At 51.2% G+C, this 27461-nt stretch overlaps 1 protein-coding gene across 3 annotated transcripts; it reads right to left on the bottom strand.

The window, feature by feature from the left end:
- Positions 1–1798: 1798 nt before the first annotated feature.
- Positions 1799–27257, bottom strand: Vps37c (VPS37C subunit of ESCRT-I). Of its 3 annotated transcripts, none has more exons than XM_038333078.1 (5): positions 27065–27257; positions 10084–10182; positions 5953–6124; positions 5063–5145; positions 1799–3855 (listed from the first exon to the last, which is right to left on the bottom strand). In XM_038333078.1, exons 2-5 carry the CDS (start codon positions 10174–10176, stop codon positions 3148–3150), a joined length of 1056 nt encoding a protein of 351 aa, XP_038189006.1. In that variant the 5' UTR covers positions 10177–10182; positions 27065–27257; the 3' UTR covers positions 1799–3147. The 3 variants fall into 3 exon arrangements, with proteins under 3 accessions (XP_038189006.1, XP_038189014.1, XP_038189022.1); XM_038333086.1 differs by lacking the exon at positions 27065–27257 and adding an exon at positions 20440–20482; XM_038333094.1 differs by lacking the exon at positions 27065–27257 and adding an exon at positions 19243–19263.
- Between the last annotated feature and the right edge of the window lie 204 nt (positions 27258–27461).

Here is a 27461-nt window from a genome sequence, read left to right as displayed (position 1 = left end):
GATCCCTAACACCCACACAAAAAGCTAGACTCAGCAGCGAGCATCTCAAATCCCCACACTGAGGAGGCAGAAACAGGCTCCCTAGAGCTCCCTGGCCAAGTGGTCTACCTCAGTAAGCTCAGGTTCAGTGAGAGGCCCTGCCTGTCTCAAAAAGTAAAGGGGAGAATGACTGAGGAAGACCTGACGTCATTCTTTGATCCCCATATAGGAACACACACAATAAAACTCGCAAGCTCTGTGGGCCTGGGTGGTATATCCCAACTAGACCTGCTTGGTCACAACAGCCAAGTAGAAACAGTATCATTCCTTATGGTGCTGGTCAAGTTCTAGGCTCAGCTGGAGGGTCTGACCAGGCCAGCACTGCTCCTCCATGAATGGGAAATTCATGGCAAACCTGTCCCTCAGTCACCAAGGTTGCCCTGTTGTGACCTGGGGCTGCCTTGGGGACTCCATTCTACATCACAGCCCACTGGAACAGAGTAGGATGTGACCCTCCCACTCCTCGGTCCCCTATCTTCCTGCCCACTTCCCTAAGTGTTACTGGACAACCTCTGAAGTACCCTGTGCACAAGCTAATCCTAGTGGATTCTCACAAGTCAAAGAAACTGAAAGCCAACAGGCAGTCCCTGAGATGACCAAGCAGCATCCCTGCCTCAGAGCTAGGGCATTCCAAAGCTCTCCCCAGCCAGCAAAGCAGTCTCTAGGCCACATACATCTCTTCCAGCCTGTTGCGGTATGAGATGTGGTAAATATTTTGCAGGAGATAGAGAGGGCCTGCGGCAGTGTGTGCTGCCTTCCCAGTTATGCAGCCCGAAGGGAGGGAAGAGAACCAGGATGCCTCGTGCAGTGACCAGATCACATGGCTCTCCAAGTCCCGTCTTCATCCCCCGCCCCAGCTGCCACCGCTCTGGTACAACCCAAGGCAGGGGACTTAACTGCTACAATGAGATCTGCAACTCATTCCTGAAGAGCTGCTGACATTATTCAGCTCCCTGACATCCTGTGCGCCCAGCCCCAGCTCCTGCCAGGCAACTCAAATACAGCTGGAAGTGAAGGGCAGTAAGTCAAACTGAAGTTGGGGACTCTTGTGTGTCCTGGGGACTTCTAGCACCCTGCAGCGCTGGGACTGTGTGGATCTAAACCAAGTCTTACCTCCATGTGCAACCTGGTCACCGCACCACTCCAAGGTCTCCCTCTTAAAACTGGGGCTAGGAGGGCTAAGGTGGCTGTGGAAAGGATCCTAGAAGATACATGCCATATTCCTGGTGACTGTTAGACCTCTGGGCATGTGCCATAGGCAATCTACCTCTGTCACCTTATCATGACTTGAGGAACCGTCAGGAACCTGATCTCCCACATTCTCCTAGGCTTCAGGGTAACCACCCTGTAACAGCGCTTGGAGGAAGCTGTAGAGAATGCAGCCCAGTCCATAGAAGGCTACTTGGTCCCAGAAACAGTTTGGCATTCCCTGTCCCTCTTAGCATACTCTGCCACCCTGGTTTGAAAGCGGTAAACCACAGCCAGACTGGGGCACAGGTGCCCCCTGGTGGAACTGAGTGGCCATGCATGTGGCCTAGGACAAAGCAAGCATTCCAGGCTTCAAGAAACAGCTAAGGAAAAACCAGAAAAGAAAATGGTAGAAAGAGCCAAGCCCTTTGGCAGAGTGGGGTGGGCGGGGGGGGGGGGGGAGGGAATCAAGAGGTGGCCATGGAAAGAAGGCGCTCTATAGTCTAAGGCTGCAGAAGTCACCGCCCCACAAGCAGCCACAGCTGCTCTCAAACTCATCAGAGACGCCACACACTTGGGAACTCATCAACGTTTATTACGGCAATTACACAAACAAACAGGCGGTCATTCATTCAATTCAGCAGCAGTCGACCAGACTCCATTAGTGATTCCTTTCTATAAATAACTTAGGAGAAGCAAGCAGAGTTGGTAATGCACTCCTGGGCAGTGGCCTATGGGCAGGGTGGCACCAGAAGATGGGGTTCATCCTTGACCCCCAGCACCTTGGCCCACCAGAGGCTGGGTACCCAGGCAGGGGATGTTTCAAGGCACATACAACTTTCAAACGTGTGGCGGCTCCAGGGGCCACCCTGAGACCTGGTTCACATCTGGACCAGCCACTCTGATGCATCATCTGCTGCAACCCCTTTGGGATAGTGTAGTCACTTTTATTACTAAACAGCTTTGGCTCCCACCAAGTGCTGGGGCTGCACACACAATCCCTGCCCTTTACATTCTGAAGACGAGAGAGTGTAGAGAAACCAACCCCCATGTAGTGGTGGCGTCTGGGAGCACCATTGGGATATTCTGTAAGGGCAGGTCTGATATCTGTCTTGCAGAAACATTGGGGACAGGAAGGGATTACACAAGGATAGAGGGGCTACTAGCAAATGAGATTCAAGGCACTAAAGGAGTGGAGGGATGGGTGAACCTCAGAAAAAGCCAGCCAGAAGTAGAGGGCCCCAGGAGTGAAATGGTGGCTGGGAGGTAACCTGGGTCCTCAACACCAGCCAGAGGCTTCAGGGTGACCCCTAGGGCATCCAAGCATACAAGTGAGACCTAGGTTTCCCCTGGCATTCCCCAGCTCCCTCATCAGTACTGCTGTGGTTCCAACCAGCACACAGAACATACTAGCCTGACATTGGCACAGCAGCTAAATTATGGCTTTTAGGACTCAAAGTCCCCTTTTTTCCTGACTGTTACTTCCTTCGACCCAACTGTGGTAAATGAGATAGACCATCCTTAAATGGACAGACAGAGCTGTGTCCCCTGGCACTTGGCTCCACACGAATCACGCCAAGTTCTAAGGGAGAGCCTGCCTGTCATCAAGATCACTCTGCACTGGTTCAGACGGCAGGGAGCAAGCGCAGGAAGCTGTGCATAGTCGAACACGCTTGCTCATGCAGACACTGGAGAGCCCTGGGCTCACATCAGGCTACCTCAGGATGTGCTGAGCTGGTCCCTGGCAAAAGGTGCTCCCAGAAGGACCCATGTTGCACTGTCCAGGGCCTTTCAGGGGCCTGTGTGTTCCTACTCTGCAGGGAGTATTGGCCCCACTTCCAGTGTCAACCTCAAATCTCAGCAGATGGAGGCCAGAGGTGATGGCGCAGATGGAAGGAAGAAGGTGAGCAGGGGTCAGGGCTAGTACCTAGGCCAGGCAGGTCCCGGGGGATGGAAGCCATAGGGAGGGGTTGGCCCAGGAGGATATGGAGGTTGAGGGGGCACTGGAGGCTGTCCTGGGAAGCCTGAGAGCTGAGGTTGTGTTGGGTAGGGAGGTTTGCTTCTTGATGGTAGGTAGGGGGACTGTTGGGGATACCCAGGAGCAGGAGCTCGGCTTCCCATTAAGGGGTATCCTGGACCAGAGGTGCTAGTTGGGACCACAGGATAGCCAGGCACGGGTGGCACACTCCTCTGTGGGGACCAAGAGTAGCCCGCAGCAGCCCTGGGTCCTGGCTGAGGTGCTGGGTAAGAAGGACCCAGAGGCCCGGCATAGGAGGAAGGCTGGGCCACCACAGGGAAGGGGGCTGACTGTAGGGCTCCCTGGGCTGTAGGGCCCACAGGCAAGCCTGGGGATGGGCTGTAGGGCAAAGGGTAGGGAGTCACAACAGAGGGCTGTGGAGGCTGGTCTTCAGTCACAGGGGGTGTCGCCTGGGGCGTTGGGCGTGGGGGTGGAGGACGTGGTGGAGGGGCATCTCCAGCCAACTCCGGCAAAGCCCGGGGCCGCCTCACCACGTCCTGGAGCTTCTCCACTCGGACTCGGCGCAGGTGCAGCAGTGTCCTCATAGAGGAGAAGGACTCTAAGAAAGTCTCCAAGGGCACCTCACCCTCCAGGAACTTCTCAGCCATGGCCTAGAGGACACAAGACCTGTTGGCAACAGAGACCTTCCACAGCCTTCCCCAGCCCCCCTTCAGAGTGGCTCCCTCACCAGAATGCCAACTCCTCAATGTCAAGACCGTGTCTTCCGTGGTCACACTGTCCCCTTCCCAACACTATGCCAGGCCCCTGAGGGTCACTCTAAGTCTGTTCAACAGCTGGGCCTATGCAAGTGACTTGATTGCTGGCTCCTAGGCTGCACACCTGCAAGCTGCCTCCATCCAAAACATAAAGAAGTCTCTGTCCTCTAAGACAAAAGGGACATCCAGAGAGAGGAGGCAGCAGAGAGAGACAAGGAACAGGGGCCTAACCTCAGATGCTGGAGTGTCCTCTGTACCCTCATCCAACCACGTTTGCAAGTTCCCTGGGGCCTGCTGTCAGTCACCCATCCCTGATTCACCTGGGGTCCTGGCATAGTAATACCCCCTTATCCATGGTTCCATTTACTAGAGATCCTCTGGTGGTCCAAAGACACTACATGGAAAATTCTAGAAATAATCTGTAAGTTTTAAGTAACTTTTATTATAAAATACTGTGCTATTATTAGTTACTATTCTTATGTGTGTATGTGTGTGTGACTACACATGTGTATGGATGAACACGCACATGTGTGCATGTGGAGGCGAGAGGCCAACATCAGGTATTGTTCCTCAGGATCTGTCCACATCCCTTCTTGAGACAGGGTCTCTACTCTAGGTTCACCAATTCCTAGAGTTCCTACTCTAGGGAGCACCAGGGACCTGTCCATCTCTTCTGCAGCACTGGGACTAGAAAGACTGGTGTGTACCACCTAGCCTGGCTTTTTATATGCGTGCAAAGGTTCAAACTCAGGATGTCATGATTGTGCAGCAAACACTTTATCGACTGGGCTATCTCCCCAGCCCACGGTTACTGTTCTTAATCGCTCACTGTACCTGCTTCATAAACTATACATTTCCACAGACATACATGTACAGGAAAAACAGTACTGTCTACTCAGAAGTGAGTGTTAACTGTGGTCTCAAGTGCTCGCCAGGGGTCTTAGAATGTGTCCCTGCACTGTGCTCCACTGGGACTCCAGGTGCCATCTATTCTAGCGACATTCCAAACCTTTGTGCTTTGTGGTTCCTGAGCCTACCATGAGACCTGGCTCCAAGGGCTACCACCCTGTTTAAGGGAGTAGGGTATCACTCCCCACCTCACCTCAGACTCCTCCTCAATCTTCATGCCTTCGATCTGCAGAAGGTCCAACAAGGTCCCAGGTTGCAATGCTGAGGAAAATTTCTCTGGAAGGAAGGGGAGAGAGGTCAACATTTCAAAAGCACTGCTTTAGTTAAAGCTGAGGACTCCAATTTCAGGAAAGACACATGACATGCCCTCTGTGTGCTTGGGGTCTAGCCACACCAGGGCCCAGCACAGAGTTCCTACAGCTGGTTCTGGAGCACTCGGGGCTTAGCCACACCAGGGCCCACTACAGAGTTCCAACAGCTGGTTCTGTGGGACCCTTTGGATTCCTGTAGGCATTTGCTGTCCTGAGTAAAGAAGAGCTCAAGGACAGAGCCCAGGTCATGGCCAAGTCGCTCCCTATGGGCACAACTGTCCAGGGAGCTCTCCTACCTCCACAAGGCTTGGGGCTAAGATGGCTAAGTTGGCAGAGGCAGTCAAAGACACTGGCTGCCTGCATTCATCTCCCAGTTCCAGGGCCGCAAAGATGCTCAGCTGTTAAAGGCTAGGCTTGCAAATCCCAACTCCACCCAGCTCTAGAGGCTTTCCTCATCTATAAAATCTGAACCGCTTTTCACTTACACACACACACACACACACACACACACACACACACTTTACCAAGCTATCTAATAAAATATAAATACTCAAAAATTTAGACTAACCACAGGACCTACACCTTTCCACACTGTTGTGCAAAAACACGCAAAGCACTTTGCCCAGAGCACGGAGGACAGTGGCTGCACCGCTGCTGGCCCTTTCCTGTCCATGCTATTCCAGCTACCACCCTGTCCTTCCGTGAACAGGAACCCTGTGTCAGTCAGCAGGGGAGATGCCCAGAGTGCATGCCCACTGTCAGCTGTTCTTACCCAGCTTGGCTTTCTGTTCCTGGCACCGTTCCACAAGCTTCCGCAGCTCCTGATATTTATCTGAAAGGTTAGAGCGGCTGATTTCCAAGGGACCCTGGAACTCCAAGTTCTGCTCTGCCAGGCTTCGGTTGGTGGCTAGTGCCATCTCTCGTTCTAACTGCAGGTCCTGAACCTAAGGAAAGTAGGACAATTGACAATAAGCATAATTGTCACTGGTCACCCTCCAGGGCGGGGGTGGAGGGCTTCTGGATTCAGTGTTCACCTGGGAATACTCAGCTTGGTGCTCGGCCCTCAACCACAGTCACAGGAGCCTGGGTTTAAACTTCATACAAGACCTTGTGATCCAGGAGCTTCACCTCACCCTGATCAAGGGAGCCTGTGAGGCTGACACATGGGAAACAGGCACCGAGGCTAAACACTTACTCGAGGCCTCTCAAAGGACAAGCACCTGTAGGTGGTTTTGTGCTGGGCACGGGTAAGGAAGATCCACTCCTAAGGAAGGAATAGGCCCCAGGTCTAAGTCATTGGTCCCCAAGCTTCAAAGTGAGAAGACATATGAACACACACGCTGTGCACACATGCACACAAAGAAGCTGCTAGAGAGAACTCAGGTGGCCCGGGCCAGACCACAAGCTAAAAATGCTGTGAACTTCCAAAAGTACTGAAGGAGAGGGGTGGGGGCAGGGTTCTGGGGCAGGTCAGACAACCCTGCCCCCAGGTCATACAGGGTCTAAAGGTCTAAACTGTAGACACTCCCTGAGTGCCTTCTGCTGAAAATGCTTTCCACATCAGCATCACTGAGCCCTCGTTTAGGCCCCTATTTAACTGCCAGGCAGGCAGAAGCCTTGGAACCTTGCCCAGCAGGCCTAACATAGGAAGGTATCTGCTTCTCTCAGAGGAGAGCTGGAGACAGGCCACCATCCTATCACAATACCATCTGGCACCAGCAGAGGGGGCTCAGCACTGGCCACAGAAATCAGGGAAGATGTCAGCAAGACCAGCTTCCACAGGGGAACAAAAGGTCCTGCAACACAGAACTTCACCGTGGCCAGCTAGCCGCGGCACACCAGACCAGATGGACTTACTCTACAGCAGCCACAGGGAGCCAGGCGGCATCCTGGATAAGGGCTTTCAAGAAAGGCGACCCTGCTCTGATCCCGGCTCAGGGCCTCAAGCCCTGCAGCCTACAGCAGGCTGCTGCCTATTAGAAAGAGGGATGTCGCCAGTTATCCCCCAGTTGAGAAGGCTGCCAGGGCTCAGGTCTAGAACTCCTCCACCTAGACTGTCTGCTGCCTACCCAGAAACACCACTGGACAAGCTCACTGGCATTGCAGCAGAGAAACTGGCGAGTCTGAATGTTTGCCAAGGGGGCTGGCTCAGCATTTAAGAACACATACTGCTCATCTAGAGGACCTGAGTTTGGCTCCCACCACCTGCCACTTCAGCTCCAGGGGATCCAAAAGAATCTTCTGGCCTCCAAAGGCAATGCATCAAACATGCACAGATCTACACACACACACATCAATACACATAACAAAAAATACATTGTTAAAAAGAAAAAAAAAAGCCTGGGACACTTGTGTTTACTTTGTGGTGAACTCAGAGTGGAGCCTGGCCTTTCTGGGTCACACACCCTTGGGTATCCTTACACATCCATGACTTTTCCCTGGGTCTGAAGCATTACATCCATGCCATGCCTCCTTCCCTTAACTTGATTATACACTTCCACGTCTCCCTGCTAGTCCACCTATTACAAACCGCGGCTATGAGGCCAGTTGAGTTCTACAGTTCCCCAGAGCTCCCCATGCTGTAGCCCTGCACTCTCTTCTACAGAGAAGAATTCCCACTACCTTTCTCTCCTTTCCGCTGGCTCTTCCCATGGTCCCAAGGTGGCACAACTGCTGCCTTACCGCCAGGCAGAGGCTTTCTGGAAATCTAAGTAGTTTGCCCTATTTTGCTTCTGCCTATCCCACAGTGAGTATTTTATCCCTCAGAGAATTCAATTCTCTTCTTCAATTATGTTCAATCTGCCCTTTGGCCAGGAGGCCGCAGCCCTCATATTTCCGGTAGGGAGACTTGCTCAGCTTGGAAGCAAAGAAGAACTGAGCACAGACTTGCTTTGGCTGAGCTCCACTCCTTTCAGGAACGAGCCTGGGAATTCCCTTAACATTCTGCTGCTTATCAATGACTAAAGAAGCACTTTGGGGCCAACAAGATAGTTCGGTGGGTAAAGGTACTTGCTGCTAAGCCTGACTGACTTGAATTTGAGCCCTTGGCTCCCAGTGGTGGGAGAAAACCAACTCCTGAAAGGTGTCCTTTGACCTTCACACTTGTGATGTGGCACAGAAACAGGATAAAATAAAGACCTTTGGAATTTGATGGCTGAGCATCCCTAATCCAACACCCCAAAATCTAAGATTCAGACCTTTCTCAATGACACTCTTGTGTTCCGGATTTCGGAGTGCCAATGTGACACAAAGTTCAGGATTTCAAAATGTCTCAGACTTAACATTTTTTGGATTAGGGTTACCTAACTAGTAAATCTATACAAACATTTCAAAATCCAAGGAATCTGAAATACTCTCACCCCAAGCATTTGGTGTAAGGGACACTCAGCCTGTTATGTGACAGATGAATGTGCCAGTCAGAGCTCCCACGCTGCTGAAACAGGGTCATTCCTGCCTCAGGGCTGAGAGATGAGCCACACAAAGACCTGTCCTACTCCCTGCCTAGCAGGAGGCCTTTTGAACCCAGCCCTGGGTCATCTCTAGGGCCGCAGAAAGGCCTGACCAGGGCAGGTGAGCAGATGGCAGCAGAAAGCACAGCAGAGGTGGGAACAGGGTCATGTAGTGTGTGTGGCTGTGGAGCAGGGGAGGGGCTCCAGGATGACGGATGGGAATGCTAGATGGGCAACTTCCTGTTCTCTAACACAGTGAGTTCATAGACACATGTCACATCAGCTCACAAGGGGAAAGAAGGGCACACATGGGTGCCAATCCAAGGAGCCCAGCATTACCTGTGCTCCTTTTTCTCCCTCAAACAGAGGCAGAGGACAGCATTTCCAGGCAGATGACCAGCTGCAGTCACTCTTGGGGTACCTGTGGGCGTTTCTGGCTGGGTGGCCACAACCAGTCACCTGACCTCCATTTCACAGGAAGGTCACAGGAGATGGTGACAGAAAGGGCCAAGTCAAGCTCTGTAGAGACAGTGGAGTGATGCTTATTCCTGGAAGGGCCCTGTGACTAGGAGCTGAGAGGTGGGGTGCTGGCTGCAATGGGGAACAACGTGAAACATGAGTGAGCAATAGAAATCCTGGCAGCCAAGGAAAATCTCTTCAAAAGTCACAGGAGAACACAGGGTCTCACAGGCAATGGGGGGAAGTGGGCTCCCCCTCCTTAGTGTATCAGGGAGCTGTCTCTAGACTCAGGCTGCAACAATATGAAGATTCCTGGGCTATCTGAGTCCCTGGCTTTCCTAGTCCAAGGTGGGCCCTGGACTTCCTACCACTCCCTGGCCTGAAACCTCAGGGCTCCTCTCATGAAGTGGACAGCAAGGTGAATCCTGGATCAAGCTCCTACTAAGCAAGCATCCTTGAGAAGCATTTGTTAGGGTGGGTGGGATGGCTCAGCGGGTAAGGGCTCTTGCCACCAAGTTAACAACCTGAGTTCAATCTCTAGTACCCATTTGATAGACAGAGAAGCATTTCTTCCAAGTTGTACTAGGCACACACATACACACACACACACACACACACACCACACACACACACACACACACACACTCTAAATATAATGAAATTTTAAAAAGACCTTAAGTGGAGCTGGAGATACGGCTCAGCAGTTAAAAACACTGGCTGCTCTTGCAGAGGACCATGGTTCAGTTCCCAGCACCTACATGACAGCTCACAGTCACTCCAGTTCCAGGGCATCCAACATCTTCGGATGACCTTTATGGGTACCTGGTACACATACACACATCAGGTGCACACAGACAGACATAAAGTAAAATAAATACATTCGCTGAGGACATCAAATGACCAATTACTTAAAAAAATAGGAAGAGGAGGAGGAAGAGAAAGAAGAGGAAGAGGAAGGAGGGACAGCAACAGCAGCATTTGCCGCCTCCCTGTACCTCAGGAGACTCCAAGGCCAGCCGGGTAATGGCATCCGGGTCATTCTGCATGTCCTCCAGCTCCTGCAGCGTTTTGTCTTTCAGCCCCTCCATCTTCCCCTGGAAACATAAAGCAACACCCAGTGTAAGGGAAAGTCACCCAAAGGAGGAGCACAAGGAGATGTGAGGGTCCCTGGAGCCCCAGCCATTGCTCCCTGGCAAACCCTGAGACAGATGAAAGATCTGTCTACTTCACAGCCAAGACTAGATAGCATGGAGCTAACCGGAAAAGGCAAGAGAGGGGCCAGGCTACAGTAACACAGACAAAATTTGGTTCCAGGCCTTGGTACCTGACTACTTTTGTCTGAACCTGATTTAAACACCCCTGCCACCTACCCATCCCCCACCACAGGGCTTTACAGCCCTCAACACTACAGGCCCAACTATGTCCCTGCTTGCTATATTTAGTGTTCTAGCAATCTCAGGTCTCCCTAAGGATTCTGCAACCGCAGTCCTCTCCACGTGTCACAGAAGCAACTGCCACATCTACGTCCTCACTGGAACAGGGGTAGGGGGGTCATCATCAAATCACTTTCATGGGTAGCATAAGGGAAAGAAAGCAACTGACCCAGACAGGAGGTTACTCTGACAGAGCGAGGTCAGTAGTCCTCCCCCATCACGCTCCCAAAGGCCTTCTGTCATCTGTGCGACAAGTCACAGCCTGGCCTGGGGGAAAGTCTGGGGCAGCCAGGAATCCTGTCTTTCTGCTGACAGGACCCTCTATGCTTACGTTTTCTCATCCTTTCTATATATGCAAGTTTTAGAGCATGCACATTGAGTGATCTCATAAAGGTTGCTATTTCCAGAAAATTCTAGCTCTGAGGAGATCAAGGGCCCTCTCCCCTCCTTTTGTCTGTTTGGTTGGTTGTGTTTTTTTGTTTGTTTTGAGACAGGGTTTCTCTGTAGCTTTGGAGCCTGTTCTGGAACTAGCTCTTGTAGACCAGGCTGGCCTTGAACTCACAGAGATCTGCCTGCCTGTGCCTCCCAAGTGCTGGGATTAAAGGCGTGCATCACCACCACCAGGCTTCTCCCCTCCTTTTGTAGAGTTGCCTGGGGGCCATGCTGTTGACTCAACTAAGAAGGCTTTTGAAAGTTAAGAGCCAAGGTAACAGAAGCATCCTTCTCTGGGTCTGTTTCCCATCTGTAATGGGAAGGGGATGGCATCCCTAGGTGAGGAGAGCAAGGAATGAGCAATGATAGCAAGTTCCTCTTGTCAAGGTCCTCGCCCTGCTTTGGGCCTGACCTGTCTCCTTTTATGTTCCAAGTGTCCTGGTTAAAGAACAAATGACATAGTCCCCAGCTATTGAAGAGCTACTTAAGTGGGCCATCATCTCCTGAGGGCTGCACATTGCCCAGCCTCTAAATAACATGGAAATTCATCATGCAGTAAGTGCCCACCCCATCTAAGCCTCAGCACCAGAAGCCCACAGTCCGTCCTGGGGACATGGATGCAGCTGGTCTAAGAAAGGATAACTCCACACTTATTCTATCATGCAGGAGGCAACAGATTCTGGGCATCTACAGTGTGACCTACACTGCCTCACCCAGGCACTTGGATCTCCAGAAACCATGCAAATTCAGGCTCGGCATGGCTGCTGGCCTGTGCTCTGAAGATAAGAGTCAAGGGATCTAGGAGCAAGCTGGCTAGTCAAACTAGCCATAATGGTGACCTCTGGGTTTAAGAGAGACCCTGCCACAGTGAATGAGGTAGAAAGGAAGGAAGGTAAAGGAAGACTAAACATCAACCTTAGACCTATGCCCACATATGTTCACATGTGTGAACACACACACACACCACATGCATACACAAATACATAGGAGAGGAAGGTAGGAAATTCTTACAGAGTAATTTTTCACAATGAAAAGACCCAAAGGAAGGGAACCAAAAATCCCACCCTGGACTGTGTGCATACTTCACACTACTACGCAAAACCCTGGGTCTAGCCAGAACACAGGAGCAACGGCCATATGGTTGGAACCATAGCTCTGAGGAGAAATACTGTTCCACCAAAACCCAAGTGCACCTGCAGTGAAGAAGACAGCACTTTAAAGGTCCTGAGACTCACTAGGCATGGTGGTACATGCCCATAACCCCAGCACTTGGAAGATGGACATCAGGAGTTCAAGACCAGCCCAGACAATTTGGCTGAGGATGTAGCACAGTCTGCAGAGTGCCTGTCAGCAGGCATACAGCTCTGGGCTCCGTCCCTGACACAGTATAAAACCTAGCATGGTGACACACATCTGCAAACCCAGTACTCCAGAAAGGTAGAAGCCAGAGGATCAGGAGTTCATGGCCAGTATGAGCTACATAGTTCAAGTTCAGTCTCAAAACTATGAAAGACCTGAATACACCCAGTCACATGGAGTCCAGACCTTAGTAACCCAGTCCTAGCATGAGACCTGTTCTTTCACCTGTCAGCTGTGTTCTCACCCAAAGGGAAGCTCCTGGAGCCTCAGGTTCTTCATCTGTAAAATGGACTGAATGACAGCACCTCCCCCTCAGGCTCAGTGACACAATGCACAAGATCCATGTTCAGCAGCAAAACAAATGCTGACCAAAGATTTCAACATCACAGAAATTATGCAGGATCACGGTGACCTCCAATGTGGCTCAGTCAAGTACTTTCTGAGCCACAATGGCAGCACTTAGCATAGTCCCACCCACCAAGCCCAGTGCCTGCCGCTCTTACATCCTGGGGGCCCAGGATGGCAGCTGGCTAACCACACACAAACTACTTACTGGTCACAGTGCCAACTGGAGCAACCCCAGCAGCACCAGGGCCTTTCCCCACAAAGAGGTCCATTCAGCAGAGCCCTGCGCAGAGCTGAGAGTTCCTGGGGCTGTCTTCTGAGGTTTTCCTCTGGCACACTTGCTGTGCCTCAGGAGTATGATGAAGACCAAGCCCCAAATGGGGAGAGACCACGAGCCCATAAGCCCACAAAAGCAGCGCACTGCTTACCCCGGTGCTGCTATTCCTGCCTCTTGGCAAGAGATGGTTCCTACCATCACCAGCACATCCCTGGCCCAGCGGGCACACATTGCTCTGTGAGAATCCTCACAGCATCACCCTGGATGTTACAGGGGCTGGTCTCTCACAAGTCAGATATTACCTACTTTTCAAAGCCACCCAGAGAGCCTAGAGCAACATGCACTTGTTCAGGGCCACCACTTGGAAAAGGTGAGAAGGGGACACTACTGGAGACCCACGCAGCAGCTATCTAAAACTGTGGCCCTGTGGCCTGGGCCTCTGCTGCTAGCAACATCTAACTGCCACCAGCCAGACAACAGCAGACAAATTTTCAGAGTGATCAAAACCACCAGCAGGGGTGTCACAGAGGAGGGAAGCAGGGGTTGGTAACACATTATTTAGGGAACAAGTCCTTAGGCTTTTGTTTCTAGAGAGCTGGCAAGACCAATTTCCTCAGGCCTTGGTGCCAGGGCTCTGACACCAACTTTCCCTCCCATGACTGCTATGGCACTGAGAAGCTGGGTGACTCCCTGGGGACAGTGCAAGGGACTGCTGGGGGAGGGGAACTGGGGGCAATGTAAGAACGGGCCCTGGGCATTCATCTTTGTCTTCCCAGTTCCTGGCACAGACCTGCTCACAGGCAATTCAGAAAGAGCCTAGAAAGAGTGGAGGAAAACAGGGAAACACCAGGTCAGCCAGATGATAGACAAGTTTAACAAGGTGCAGAGGCAGAGCAGCCCATCCTCCCACTTGCTCAAGCCTTCCCTCATATCTCCATTCCTTTATGGAATAGGCATTGTTAAACAATTACTATATGCAAGACCATAGACACATCACAGCAGAAGGAAATACGTAAATATGTTGAAATTTATGAGCCTGGTTTAGCAGACATATTAAAAAACAAAACGCCTTTCTTCTTCCTCTCGTAGAACCCAGTTTGTTCTATAAGTCATTATGAACACATGAACACAGGGAAGAAGAGGCATGAGGTGTGGACCAGTGAAGCAAGGTGGGGACAGGGAGGCGGGAAGAATGACAGCTGGGAGCAGCAAAGGCCAGAGAGGAGCTCATCTGGGAGGCTCTGTGGGGCCGCTGCACAGCAGTCACAGGTACAGAGGGATGACAGTTTTTCCGGAGGTGACACCGACAGCTCAGAGGTGACCAGACTGCGGGTGAGGCGGGAAAGTAACAGCGCAGGAGCCAGGCTGCTCTTCTCCACGGTGGTGGGGGGAGGTGGGGAGGGAGGCGAGAACCCATCCCTGCTGCCTGCACTAAGAAAGGATAGGGCCTCGTTTTGTTTTCCCCACTCCCATCTTATCCCTGCCTTTTTCTTTAAAACTTTTGCCTCCTCTGTTCTTTTTACCTTCGCTAGAGATCACAACTACAGCCATGTGTGAAGAGGCCAGGCCCACAAGTCTGAGGCCAAGCATGGAATGAGGACCATGAACCCCAGTAAAGCCACAAACTCTGACCTCGCACCAGACCCTCCTGCAGGAAAGGTGATGGCTGTGCCAAGCTTGCCAGCTCTCAGGAGAGCCACAAGGCCCAGTCTAGATGCATGGCCCCATTTGGGGTGGGCCACAAAACCCAGGACTGTGTTTCATAACCGAAAATTAACACTGTGTTCTTTAGTGTTCCTGCACGTGCAGATGACAGATCACAGAAAAGCGGAGAGATGGGAAAGCAGAGGGACGGAAGAGGGAGACCCAAGCCACACCACAAGCTCTGGTGCTCCGAGTGCGGGTGGGATGGGAGCAGAGAGTGAAAAACTGAAGCCCAGGAGGCGCATTTCCTGGGGACCTTGCCTTGTAGTCTACTGCTGGCCAGTGGCCCTGTAGCTGGTTTCACCTTCTTTTCGTGGCTTCCTATCTTGACAAAACCAAGCCACATGCTTTGAACAATGGCAACACGATATGACCCAGATAATAAGGCCATCGGCCAGATTAGAACCAGTGGATTTAGGCCAACTTGGCTGTTGTTTGTGGCCACACCCCAGCAGAGGCGGCAGAGAAGGGCTCAGGGAAAAGGCCCAGGGGTGCTGGGTGGGCTCAACAGATCTGTCCCCAACAGCAACAACACAGCAACACTGCGGCCCTCACTCTAGGAGCTCTGCTGTGACTGTTCAGCACAAACACAGATGCAAGCGACCTGGGGTCCTTTCCTAAACAAACTCTCGGAAGGAAACCAAAATGCGCCATGCAGAGCACATAGCTCTTTTCAGACCATGCAGTGGCATTATGCACATCTGCACCCCCAGCTCTCACTGGTTCATGCCAGCTTGTCCTCCACAGGACCCAGACAAAAGCAGAACTGGGGACAGCTGACCTTGGGTCCTGCTTCAATCCCACCAGTCTTGGCTACATGAGCTCCATTAAGCCCCTGAACCTCAGCTGGGAAATGGGCAGAGATCTATTAACCCCCTTGGGCTCACTCTGCCTCTTGAAGGTACTGTAATGGTGAGGGGCAACTCCTGAAAGCCTGGGATGCAAGAGAAGCAAGTAACTGGCATCGTTAAATCCTAACTCATTCCTCTGATGAGGTTCTGTGGGCTCAGCTTCCGACCCTCCCCTCACCACAGCCAGCCAACATTACTTGTCAGTCTGATATCACACTGCAAGGAGGGCTGACGCCCCTCAGTTTCCCATAAATTCCTCCCCAGAACCAAAAACAAGGGAAAAAGTTGCTACCATAGCAACCTACAAAGTGCATATTACAGGAAACTAGACCTGTCCTATCCTTAACAGCAAAGGCACCTTCTGTTGCCTTGGAGACCTTCCTAATCCTGCAGTCTAATAAAGGAACATTAGTTGAATGTTTACTTCTTGTTCTAGAATGACTTCAGCCCTGGACCCAAGTATGGGGGTCTCGGCCTCCCAGGGAGACAGGAGAAGCATCTCCCTAACCCACAGCAAAGTAGAACTGATCTTCCCTGTGATCTGAAAAGCTGGAATTTAAGTCACAGAAGGGAGACCCTGGGGGGCTTAGGTTGTCCCTGACATTTCTACCATGCTGGGGACGAAACCCAAGGCCTCCCAATGAGTAAGTTAGTTGTGTCACTGCTGAGATAACATAGCTGACAGAACTTAAGGAAGGAAGGATTGCTGGCTCACATTCCAGGGGTATGGTCCCTTGTGGGTGGGGAGGGTATGGTGGCAGGAGCCAGAGGCATCCCTGCTAAAGACACAGAGATGGCACCACCCATATTTAGGGTGTGTCTTCCCAGCTCAATTAACCTAGTCTAGATAATTCCTCGCAGGCAAGCCCAGAAATGTGTTTCTGTGGCAATTCTAAATCCCATCAGGACAGAAACCATCAAGTTAGGAGAGAGCTTTACCACTGAACAGCATCCCCAGCCCAATCTCCACTCTTTACTTTTTAAACTTTACTCTTAGTGTGAGAGTGGGGGAGGGGTCAGAGGACAACTTCATGAGTTGGTTCTCTCCCTTCGCTTTGATGTACGCTCCAGAGATCAGACTTAAGTCACCAAGCTTGTGTGGCAAGCGTATTTACCTGCTGAACCATCTTCGCTGCCCAGCTTTTCACTTCTTCAAAGCAGTGCTAAGACTGCAGGCAGGAGGTTTCTCTCCAGCCTCCAGTTCCAAAAAGAGATCAGAGCTTCATAGCAAAGCGTACCTAGACCTGAATCAGCTGGACCTGTCTGGTGGCTTATTCCGTCTTTTTCTCCAGCTTCTCAACTGATGCTGCCACTCATCAAGGGGCTGGAAGGCCCTAAGGAGAATGAAACAATCCCTGATGGTGTCAGGCAGCCACTGGGTCATGATGACTTCAAGGCACACCTTCACACCTATGGTTACAAAACTCTGCCTCTCAACCTTGCCAAGACTCCAGCTCGCACATCGAACCAGAGCAACCTGGTGTGGCCTTCTTGAACAGGCTCCATATCAACGTGAACCAAAGCCCACAAATACAAGTCTGCAAATAGAAGCACACAGACACATCAAGTGAGGGAATGCAATCCCTCGGGACAAGGCTTTGCGAAAGAAACTGCCTCCTGTATGTAAATATTTGTACAGTGGCCCACCAGTGCTTAGGCCCACTGAAAACCCCTACTCTGACTAGGGCAGGGCCCCCATGTAAGGCATTACTGGAGGGATGAGTTCACTATGTCAAGTGTGGGAGCCCAGCAGATGACATTCTGATACCAACCAGGCTTACCCACTCCTAGGCTGTCACCAGCTGGCTGGGCACCTCACCAACAAAGGCAACCTGTAGAGTCTCTGGTTAACTCCCTACTTTCCTTCCATGACCCAGCCCACGTGCTAGAGAGAACCCTCCCAAACCTGCTGGATTCTACCTACACTCCTGAGATGCCTGACTCCAGCTTCTCTCTCCCTCCAGCCACCATTTATTTACATCAGCTTTTCAAAGTCACCCCAATGCCTGGGTGGGCCACTTCAGCCTCGATCTTCCTTTAGTCAGTGTCCCTAAGTCTCTGAAGAGCACGGTCCAGCCACCTGCTACAGGCTCCGAGATGATTTTCCATCTCCAAAGCCTCTTCCTCTCCATCATCGCTCAGCCCCTCTGGGTTGATCTTTCTCTAAGCCTGCTGGCATCCCTGGGGCCAGCCGTCCCTTCCTATTCTCTTGCTGGAAGCAGGAAGAAACCTGGAGACCACCATCCTAAACTCGCCCCACCTGCTGACACTGACCCTCCCCATCCCAAGTCCCACTCTTCTGCTCCCTTTGGCTGTGATATCTTACCGGAAAACAAAGAGGGGGCCATACTGGGCTAACCACCTATGCTGTCTCCTCTCTAGAACTGCAAGATGAGTTCAGCAGCACAACAGGCTGATGCCAGTCCCCACAGCTCTCAGTAAAGGCTCACTGGGTACAGAGCACCATCCAAGGCAATCTAGCAAACCATGGTGTGGCCTTGGCCCTTCCTCTTTCTGTGGAGAAGAAAACAGGGCTACAACATACTCTGTGTCCTCCCACAGCCTCACAAGGAGGAACTGTGGCTCAGTATGGACAGTCATGGAGTTAGCCCACACTCTTCGCATATTCTACGTACCTCACCATGACTGTAAATCAGTGTCTGGGACAAACTCAATAAAGATAACCGGTTACTACAGACAGATTTCAGACAGGCTCCGAGGAACAGGGCCTGTTAGATTATGTTCAGAAGCTTCACAATCCTCAACACAATCCTCACAAACAGTATGGGGCCTGCGATCCTTTACCAGTGCTCAGGCTAAAGTCCAAATTCCTCAGCCAGGGCCATAGTACCCAGAGACATGGTGCCACTCAGAGCACCCATATCTCAGCTCTGTGGAGCAGACCTAGCATCTGGAAGGCTAGCAGCCTTTACTGGCTGGGGAGCCTGGACAGGCAATACAATTTCCCCATGCCTCAGCTTCTTCCCTTAGAGGGGGCTTCAATGAGAATGAAATATTAGTGCCTAAAAGGGCTACCACCCTGCTCTTGGACAGGGCTCACCATGGCTACGCTGGCACAGTGCCCAGTTATACAGTCATACCTCTACCCTCAGCACTCCCCATGTGGACGCTGAAAACAGGAACTTGGATTCCTGTCAACAGACTGCCGGAACCGGATGACAGGATTCTAACTGGATCAATAGCATTCATCGTCAGTCAATAGAACCTCCAAGAAACAGGTGTCTAAATAGGCAGCCAGTCCTTCAAACTTCCTGACAGAGACACTCAGACACTTGGCAGGGCCTCTTCCTTCTCTTCCTTCCTTAATTTTGTGGCTCAGAGTCTAAAGAAAATAATTTTCAATGACCACACACAGGCTTCCAGCCCTTTCTGGACCACTGTCTCTGAAGGCCATGAAGGCAGCTGTCTGTCTTCCCACCCCATACCTCAGGCTGCTCAGAGCTGAGCAAACCATCTATCATCCCTTACAGAAAGATCAAGATGGAGGTCAGATCTGGGTTATGAGGTGCCTCTGTTCAAAGTTCACAACAATGGGACTACTTCTATGGCTGGTCGGTGGCCATCCCAGGCTGGTAGGACACAGGCAGCTGCAGAGCCTACTCTAGCCAGTGCTAAGTCCAGCCACATAAACTTTGGGGATGAACAGAGTCATAAGCAGGCAGACGAGTCCACTGGGGGTAATGGGAGAGGCAGAGAAAATGAGAAACCGAGTAAGAGCTTCTTCATACCCACCTCTGACTCTGGAAGGACTGATGGAGGCCATTACCCAAGTTGGAAGGTGGCTGTGGCCACAAACCAGCTTCTCCAGAGGTGACTTACTGGGTTCTAAAGGATTCAGCCCTCTTCCACATGCCCAGAAACCTCAAGAGAATACTCAGAGTTCTCACTGTCCTGCTATGAAACCTTCCTTGGCTCCCTAGTGTCTTGGTGTCATGTTTCAACTCTGTGTTCCTTGACTTGGAACATGATGATCTGCTGACCCTCAACTTCCCTTTCCAGTTAATCCCGAGGCCTTCACCACCCATGAGCTGCTCTGCTCATCCCAGCTCCCCCGCCTAACCTTCTCCCAGCACAGAACACACTTCTCATCACTCAATAAATAATAACAGCAAGACCCAGATCCAGCCCTCCAGGAATTGTACACACAGCACATGTGGTCTCGCCTTTTTTCCTGCTTATCCCTCAAATATCACATCTCTATGAAGCTTTTCTTGCTCCTTCCTCCTAAAGAATCCATACCTCTCATGGTTCTATGAAAACACCATGCAGCATTTATTGCTAGGAAATAGCATGCTTGTCCAGCAAGAATCTAAGTTCTTTGTGCATTGCTCACATCTGCATCCTACAATGCAGGTCGCTGCTGAACACATACCAGGCATTCAATGAGTGCTTAAGGGAATTCTGCTTTAGGAGCATGGACCAGACCCTAACACACACATGCACACACACGCACAACCTCAAAGAACTAGAAAGCTAGACAAAGCAAATGCAAAACAGCTTTCCAATACTGGATACCAGGCAGCCTGGAAGAACGATGCTCAGGGAAACAAGACAAATGGAGTTCACCCCAGCTCACTCCTAAAGTCCCCAAGATGGCACAGGGAGTTGGAAAGAGGGATTTGGGACTCCAGGAAAGACAATGTTGCCAGCACTCACAGAGCAGAGAACCAGGGGGACAGGAGTTACATACAAAGAACACCCCAGAAATGTGTAGAGATCCCCCAGGTCCCAGTCAGCCCTGCTCAAGATAATCTGTACTAGCATAGCCAGTGCAAGTGGGAAGGCCTCACGCTTACAGCCGCTGCTAAAGCTCCACAGAAGGCATTACCTCTGTAGTAGGGGAGCCTAGCTCTGCTCTAAAGCTGTCTAATCGCAGCTAACAAAGCTTAGCAGGCCTCTTTCAAGGTTCTGTTCCAAGTGGCAATATACCTGCAAACAATCCAGAGATGTGTGACAACATACATGATGTCCAACAAGGTAAAACTGGCATTTGACCTCCAATCCGAACTTACCAGAAGACTGAAACAGCACCTGTAACAATCAATAAAAATGGACTCATATATACAGGTGACAGAATTAGCAAGCAATGATATTAACATAGCAGCCATATTTCGTGTGTGTGTGTGTGTGTGGTGTGGTGTGTGTGTGTGTGTGTGTGTGGTGTAATCTAATCAGATTTCTATTTGGTGTGTTCAAGAAGCACAGGATCTAAAAGGTTAAGCACAGGAAATACAGACTTGGACCGTGGTTTTGTAAAGAGATAAACAGCACTGTATGAGATTAAATGTGTATCAGACTAGACAATTGGCAGATTAGATTCTGCAGGGAAAAAAATTATCCAAACAGAAACTATTTGAAATGAATCATGAAGAAGAAATGGGGAGAAAAAGAATTGGAAAGTTGGGGGATGACTCTAAGCGCTCCTGGTTCAGCCCTGAGGGTGAAGACGCACAGGGCCCTTGAAACACGCTGATACATAAAAACTTCTCACTGCACACACGAAAAGCAACTGCTAAGAAGAAATGCTCCTCTTTTACACCAACACAGCAGCAAAAGAAAGGCCATGAAAACTACTCAATGCCTAAGAAGTCACAAAAATGGGAGAAAAGAGCAAAAAATGCAGGCAGGTAGAAAAGGAACAGCAAGATTCCGCCACAGCAATGTGGAAACTGAGGCAGAAAGATTACAGTGGAAGGAGGGAAGGAAGGAAGGAAGGAAGGAAGGAAGGAAGGAAGGAAGGAAGGAAGGAAGGAAGGGCCGGTAATGGCACATGCAGAGAGAGGCAGGCGGATCTCTGTTAGTTGGAGGCCGGCCTGGTCTACAGAGTGAGTTCCAGGACAGCCAGAGCTGTTACACAGAAAAACTCTGTCTCAAAAAAAAAAAAAGCAAATTTTTTTGTTCTTCATATTTCACACAGCACGCTGTCTAAGCATCATCCATGTGGCACTGCGGACTCTGGCTGCCTGGTATACGTACTGCATTCCATGCATTCACGCACCAGTTCATGGACTCTGTGGGCGTGGCTCTTTTGACTCTCATAAACAACACAACTATATTCATACACAAATGGCTACTGCAGTTCCTGCTTTCATTTCTTCTGCATAGATACAGAAAGAGAACTGCTGTGTCATACAGCTAATTGACTTGTTGAGGAATCACTGTACAGCTTCCCATAGTGGCTGAGGCTCTTCCTATTCCCACCAAAAACACACAAGTCTTCGATTTGCCACCTATTTCCTATTTTTACTTAGTGTGTGTACGCATGTGTATGTGTGTGTGGTGTGTGTGATATTTATTCTTGTTAGTGTGTGCACGTGTATATGTGCAGGCCAGAGGTTGACCTGGGCATCTTTCTTCCATGGCTCTCCATCTTTATTTTTTGAGACATGGTCTCTCAGTGAGCTTGAAGCCAACATGGCTAGACTGGCTGACCAATGAGCTTCAGAGTCTCCCGTCTCCACCTCACACACCCAGGCAGGATTCCATCACCATACCCAACCTCTACATGGGTTCTGGGGCTCTGGCCCTCATGCTGCAATGGGGGGCATTTGTTGCCTGAGCCATTACCCAGGCTATTTCCTATTTTTAATGCTTATCCAGCAAGTAGAGAAGTGTCGTGCTGAGATTTTTAATCTGTACTTTCCCTGATATATCATTTTAGGTACTTTTGGTCACTCGTATATTCTTTGGAGAAATACTGGTCAAGTACTCCATCCACTTTCGACCTGGCTGCTTTTGTGACTGAGTTGTAGAGTTCCTCTGCAGTCTAAGTCAACTATATTAACCCTAGCTTTAAAACACAAGACTTCAGGTGTGGTGGGGCACTCCTTTAATCCCAGCTTTTACGAGGCAGAGGCAAATGGATTTCTGTGAGTTCAAGGGAAGCCTGGAATACACAGTGAGTTCCAGGACAGCCAGGGATATATAGAGAGACCCTGTCACGGAAGGAAGGAAGGAAGGAAGGAAGGAAGGAAGGAAGGAAGGGAGGAAGGGAGGAAGGAAAGGGAGGAAGGAAGGAAGGAAGGAAGGAAGGAAGGAAGGAAGGAAGGAAGGAAGGGTTAAATTCAGAAGAGATCTTTGTTAGAAGCATCCTTTATTTTTTTTCTTTTAAATCACAGAAGCTGTCAGACATGAGTAGGATTTGACTGATGGCCATCAGACTCTTCTTCCCAGCAGCTGACAGATGCAATTACCCAGAGTGGTGCTTGGACAAGTGCCCTAGGCTGAGCAAGGACAGAGGAGGATGGGAACTGCTACTGTCAATCTTTCCTGTTCCCGGGTTGAGATGGGGGTGGCCAGGAAGGAACATCAGGGCCTCCTCCACTCCTGGAGTCTCACCAGGGACAGCCACTTAACCAGCACCCATTTTCATAAAAATTCCATAAGCTGCCAATCAAGTAGTCACTTCTGCAATTCTGTAAGCTGACAATCAAGTTGTTTTAAAACCCTATGGCCGCCAAGACTCCAATCTAGCCACCATCTCCTGTAGGAGACCCAAGCCAGACCCAGTCACTCCACAGGAACTTGGTTCTTGCCAGGAGGAACCACACAATTGTCAAAGCCACTAATCCATCAGAGGCTTTAACTTGGGGAGGCTTGGCTTCTTGAGGCCACGGCAGCATCAAGGGCTGCCCTCCAGATAGCCAAGTCCATGGCTACTACTCTGACCTCATCACATGGGACCTCGTAGCAGCAAATCCTCAACCCAGTCAGTGTTATAACTTTAGGTGAGTGGAAAAGCTCTGCCCCAACCCAGGACAGCTAGTGAGCTTTTGGGACTGACTGGCCAGCGAAGAAAGCCTGTTCTCTCCCTCTCTAGCAGCAGTCTGGGAAACCTGGCTCACCAGTGCTGTCCCTGCATGCTGCAGCGTAGACCCCAAGAATCTTGGAGTCTTACTGCCGAAGAGCAGAGTGAGCTGAGCTGACTGCATGAGAACAGGTGACTCCCGGGGCTGCCGGCTCCCACACCCAACAGCGCTTAGCAGGTGGCAGCAGTCTTCCCGCTAGGAACGGAGACTGAGAAAAGATGAAGGATGAGGAAGTGCGGGGAAGGTGGCAGGCAGTGCAGAGCAGACTACAGGTCAAGAGCTGTGGAAAGCAAGAACAGAAACAACAAAAGGCGAGAGAACAGAGCTGGGACTGCGAAAGGGCTGCGAGCCTCCACTGCTGGGAGAGTTTAAAGATTGCTTGCTGCTGCTGAGAAAAATCTCAGAGAAGTAACACTGAGAGCCGAGGGTCCCCGCACTCCGGGCTAAGAGCTGTCGCACAGGACAGTGGGCGCTAGGCCACTCACCTAAAGTTATAACACTCAGAATGAAGGGGGCTAGGCACCCCAAGCTCAGAGCAGCTGACCCAAAGGGAATCAGTTACACCTGGCCCGCTCTCAATTTCCATCTGATCAGAGCAAAAGAACCCTGGGTCTCAACAGACCAACAGACTGGTGACGGATGCCATCTCCCGGTGACAACAGGAGAAAGTCAGCAGGGCCCAGAAGACAAGCAGCTCGCACTCCCAATTGGATGGACTTGACCACTGAACCAACTTTTTTCTCAAGTCTCCCTAAAACATTTACCAAGCTACACCATATTGTGGGACACAACAGGAGGCAAATCTAAAACAATTCAAATTAAGGCCTGGCTCAGTTGGCAGAGTGCCGACTCAGCTCAAATGAAGCCCTGGGTGTGGTTCCCTGCATCACGTAAATCCAGTGTGGTAGGGCACTCCTGTAATCCAGCACTGGGGAAGTAGAAGCAGGAAAGTGAGTTCAAGGTCCCTCTGCTACACAGCAAGTCAAAGACAGTCTGGGCTACATGAAACCCAGTCTAAAAAAATAATAAAATGAAAAGCAATCATGATGGTTTGTCAACTAGGCAGGCATTCTGGTCACCTAGGAGACATGCCCCTCAGCACGCCTGTGAGGGATTACCTAGATTCCCTTAACTGAGGTAGGGCTTCCTACCTCAACTGTGGGCAGCACCGTAAACTGAGGTCCCGGACAGAATCAAAAGGAGAAAATGAGCTGAGCACAGCATCCATCTCTCTGCTTCCTGATAACAACGCGCACGACGAGCCACCCCAAGCTCCTGCCACCATCACGTCCCTACCCATCTCAAGCTCCTGTCCCCAACATGTCCCTACAAGAACGGTAAGTATCTGGACTCTGATCGGACCCCTTCTCCTTTCGGCTGTTTGTGTCCAGGTATTTCAGCACGGCTACAAGAAGAGCACCAACACAGGAAGCCTCCGTTCACAGAGACATCAAATGAGAAGCTGGTGTTCATGGGCAGTAGGATGGACTAGAAGCACAATCCTGTCTGCTCCTCCTGCTGCTTCTGGAACCTGCTGAGACACCTCACTCACCGTGGGAGTTAACATATTCACGGGGATTCAACGCGCAGGCCTACCCTGCTGAAGTTAGCTGTCTTGAAGTTCACGGTGGAGACTCTCCCTTCCCTGGCCCAACCTAAGCCCCAGGGCCTCACTTGTTAACCCCAGCTCAATCAAGGCAAACCTGTTTGATATTCCCTGTCTTCCAGACAGCTAGGGGAAGCAGATAGAGAGGAGAGAATGGATGGAGAGATATGTGGATCATGCCTAAAGACTGTGGGCATCACTGAAATCTGTGTCACAGGGCAAGCTGGGTGGGGACAGGTTAGAACTTTCTGGAAACTCCAGATCCCAAGAGGACACTTCTAACACAACTCCCCCACAATAGCAATATAACTGCACTAATTCAGGTTTTCAATGACCTCATTGGTCAGTCTGGAAAACCCCACTACTACTAGCCAGCAGTGTCCAGGAATGACCCAAGTATCTATTTACCTCAAAACCCTTTAATGGAACATTAGCTTATGTCAAAGAAATATGCAAAACGCACCAAGAATCTTGGGTAACCATCATTTCCAAGCTCCAGTGACCCGGAAAACCTACAAATTTGCATTAAGATCAGAATCACCCAATGTGTGTATTAAAAACAGACTCCTGGGCCGGGCGGTGGTGGCGCACGCCTTTAATCCCAGCACTCAGGAGGCAGAGGCAGGCTGATCTCTGTGAGTTCGAGACCAGCCTGGTCTACAAGAGCTAGTTCCAGGACAGGCTCTAAAGCTACAGAGAAGAGAAACCCTGTCTCGAAAAACAAAACAAAACAAAACAAAACAAAACAAAAAAGACTCCTGGGGTCCCCTCCAGAAAACATCACAAGACTCTAGAAATGGGGCTCTGCATTTTCAACAAAAACTATCATACATCATTCTTAAACTCCAACACATTAGGGCAACTGACACATCTGGAAAGCAGTATTAAGAGGTAAATGTATTTGTTTTGAAAAGAGACAAGAGGGTTAAAAATCCTAACTCAGCTAGCCACTCACTGGCTGACACCAGCCAAATGACCTAACATCTCAACAATTCTGTAAAATGGGATTGCCAGTCACTCAGAGGTGTTCTCTGTGTCCAGTATGTTCAAAACAGCCCAAGGACAGTACCCAGCACAGGAGAGCCACACAAGCAATCAGAACTACTGCTTGGCAGGACAGCAACGGAAAACTGCCCCCCTGAAGCAGCACATCATGGGTTCTACGGAGGGGAAATTACAAAGGCACTAGGCCAGATTTCCAAGGTAATCTTAGGAAAAAAGTTTTTTCTGGGCACTATGACGCCAAGAACAAAGACTCATTTCAGAGTTCAGTATTGCACCCAGCAGCCCAGATCAGGTCCCTCCCTGAGCCCCAACCAATAAGAGTCCTTCCTAAGTCCCTATGTCACCATCATCTCCAGTTTTAGGGCTGACAGTCACTAAATGTGGGGTGGCACATTTTGAGTAGACTCCTAGATAAGAGGCAGGGAGCAATGAAGGATACCTGGGACTCTGTGAGGCTCCCTGGCTCAAGGCGAGCAATCCCAGGATGAGAGACAAGGTATATCCTTGGGAAACGCCTTCCCCCACCCGAAAAGTGGAAGAACACCCCTAACCGGCTGTGAGGTGGGAAACAAAGGAGAACCAGGCACATGCTGGGACCATACACCACTGTCCTTTGCACCTGGAAGGCTCAGGAACAAGGACAGTTCGGATACGCTGGACAGTTCAAGTCAGGGGTCAGAAGAAATGGAAGAACAGAACCCCAACCTCTTGCTATTCTGGGGAAAGACACAGGCCACCAAGTCAAAGGCCAGAGTCCCTCCAACCCCACTACGCTGCTAGGGCAAGTCAGATCACACGGGCCTCAGTTTCCCCATCCGTAGAAAGGGCAAAGTGGCCCTTAATGACACACTGACCACAAGATGCTCCTACAGAGGGTGAAGGGCTGCGTGGCCTTAGCGGATAGGTGGGAGGGGGCGGAGCTGAGGCGACCGGAGAGGACAGCCTCCCACCCTCCAGCCCTCCCACCGAGATGCAGGGGCGCAGGCCCGCGGGGAGTCACGCGCCCATTGCGCCCAATCGCCGGCCTCCGCCAGGCAGGAGGGTGGCGGAGGGGGCCTCTGAGCTCGCCGGCAACGCCTCCAGCACCGTCCACCGCTGCCCACAAGCGCCCGGGACCCTCCCCACCGGCGCTCACCTGCCGGGGCCACCGCCACCGCGGGCAATCAGTCGCCGCCCGCACTTCCGGGATCCGCGAGCCCCGCCCCCGCCGGATGTGACTCCCTCCCGAGTCCGCGCCGGGAGCCGGCCGCGCTGGATCTCCGCCGTGCCTCAGGCGTCCCGCCTCGTGGGCCTCCGAGCTGCCGAGATACCGACACTCAGACGCTGACGGCAGCCGGGAGCCACACCCGCGGAGGACCACTCGGCCCCGCCCGCGCGGGAAGGCCCCGCCCCCGCGTTCGGACTCCGCCCATAGCGAGTACGCGTGCGCAGACTTGCAGGCATGCCTTTCAAACCGCTCTCTGAGTCCTGAGAGCTAAATCTTGGAATCTCCAAAGGGAGGCCCAGGCGGGCTACTTGTGCTGCGGTGCCCC

Source organism: Arvicola amphibius, chromosome 1, assembly GCF_903992535.2.
Source record: "Arvicola amphibius chromosome 1, mArvAmp1.2, whole genome shotgun sequence".
In the NCBI taxonomy this organism is placed as follows: domain Eukaryota; kingdom Metazoa; phylum Chordata; class Mammalia; order Rodentia; family Cricetidae; genus Arvicola; species Arvicola amphibius.
The sequence above is the reverse complement of the archived record's forward strand: the minus strand, read 5'-3'. Positions and strand labels throughout refer to the sequence as shown.

Excerpts from the sequence above, each read along its gene's own strand:
- Vps37c (XM_038333078.1), bottom strand. The coding sequence starts at position 10,176 with ATGGAGGGGCTGAAAGACAAAACGCTGCAGGAGCTGGAGGACATGCAG. Across the intron at positions 6,125-10,083 it reads TGGCCTTGGAGTCTCCTGAG|GTTCAGGACCTGCAGTTAGA; the intron begins GTACAGGGAGGC and ends TACTTTCCTTAG. Across the intron at positions 3,856-5,062 it reads AGATTGAGGAGGAGTCTGAG|GCCATGGCTGAGAAGTTCCT; the intron begins GTGAGGTGGGGA and ends TGTGTCCTCTAG.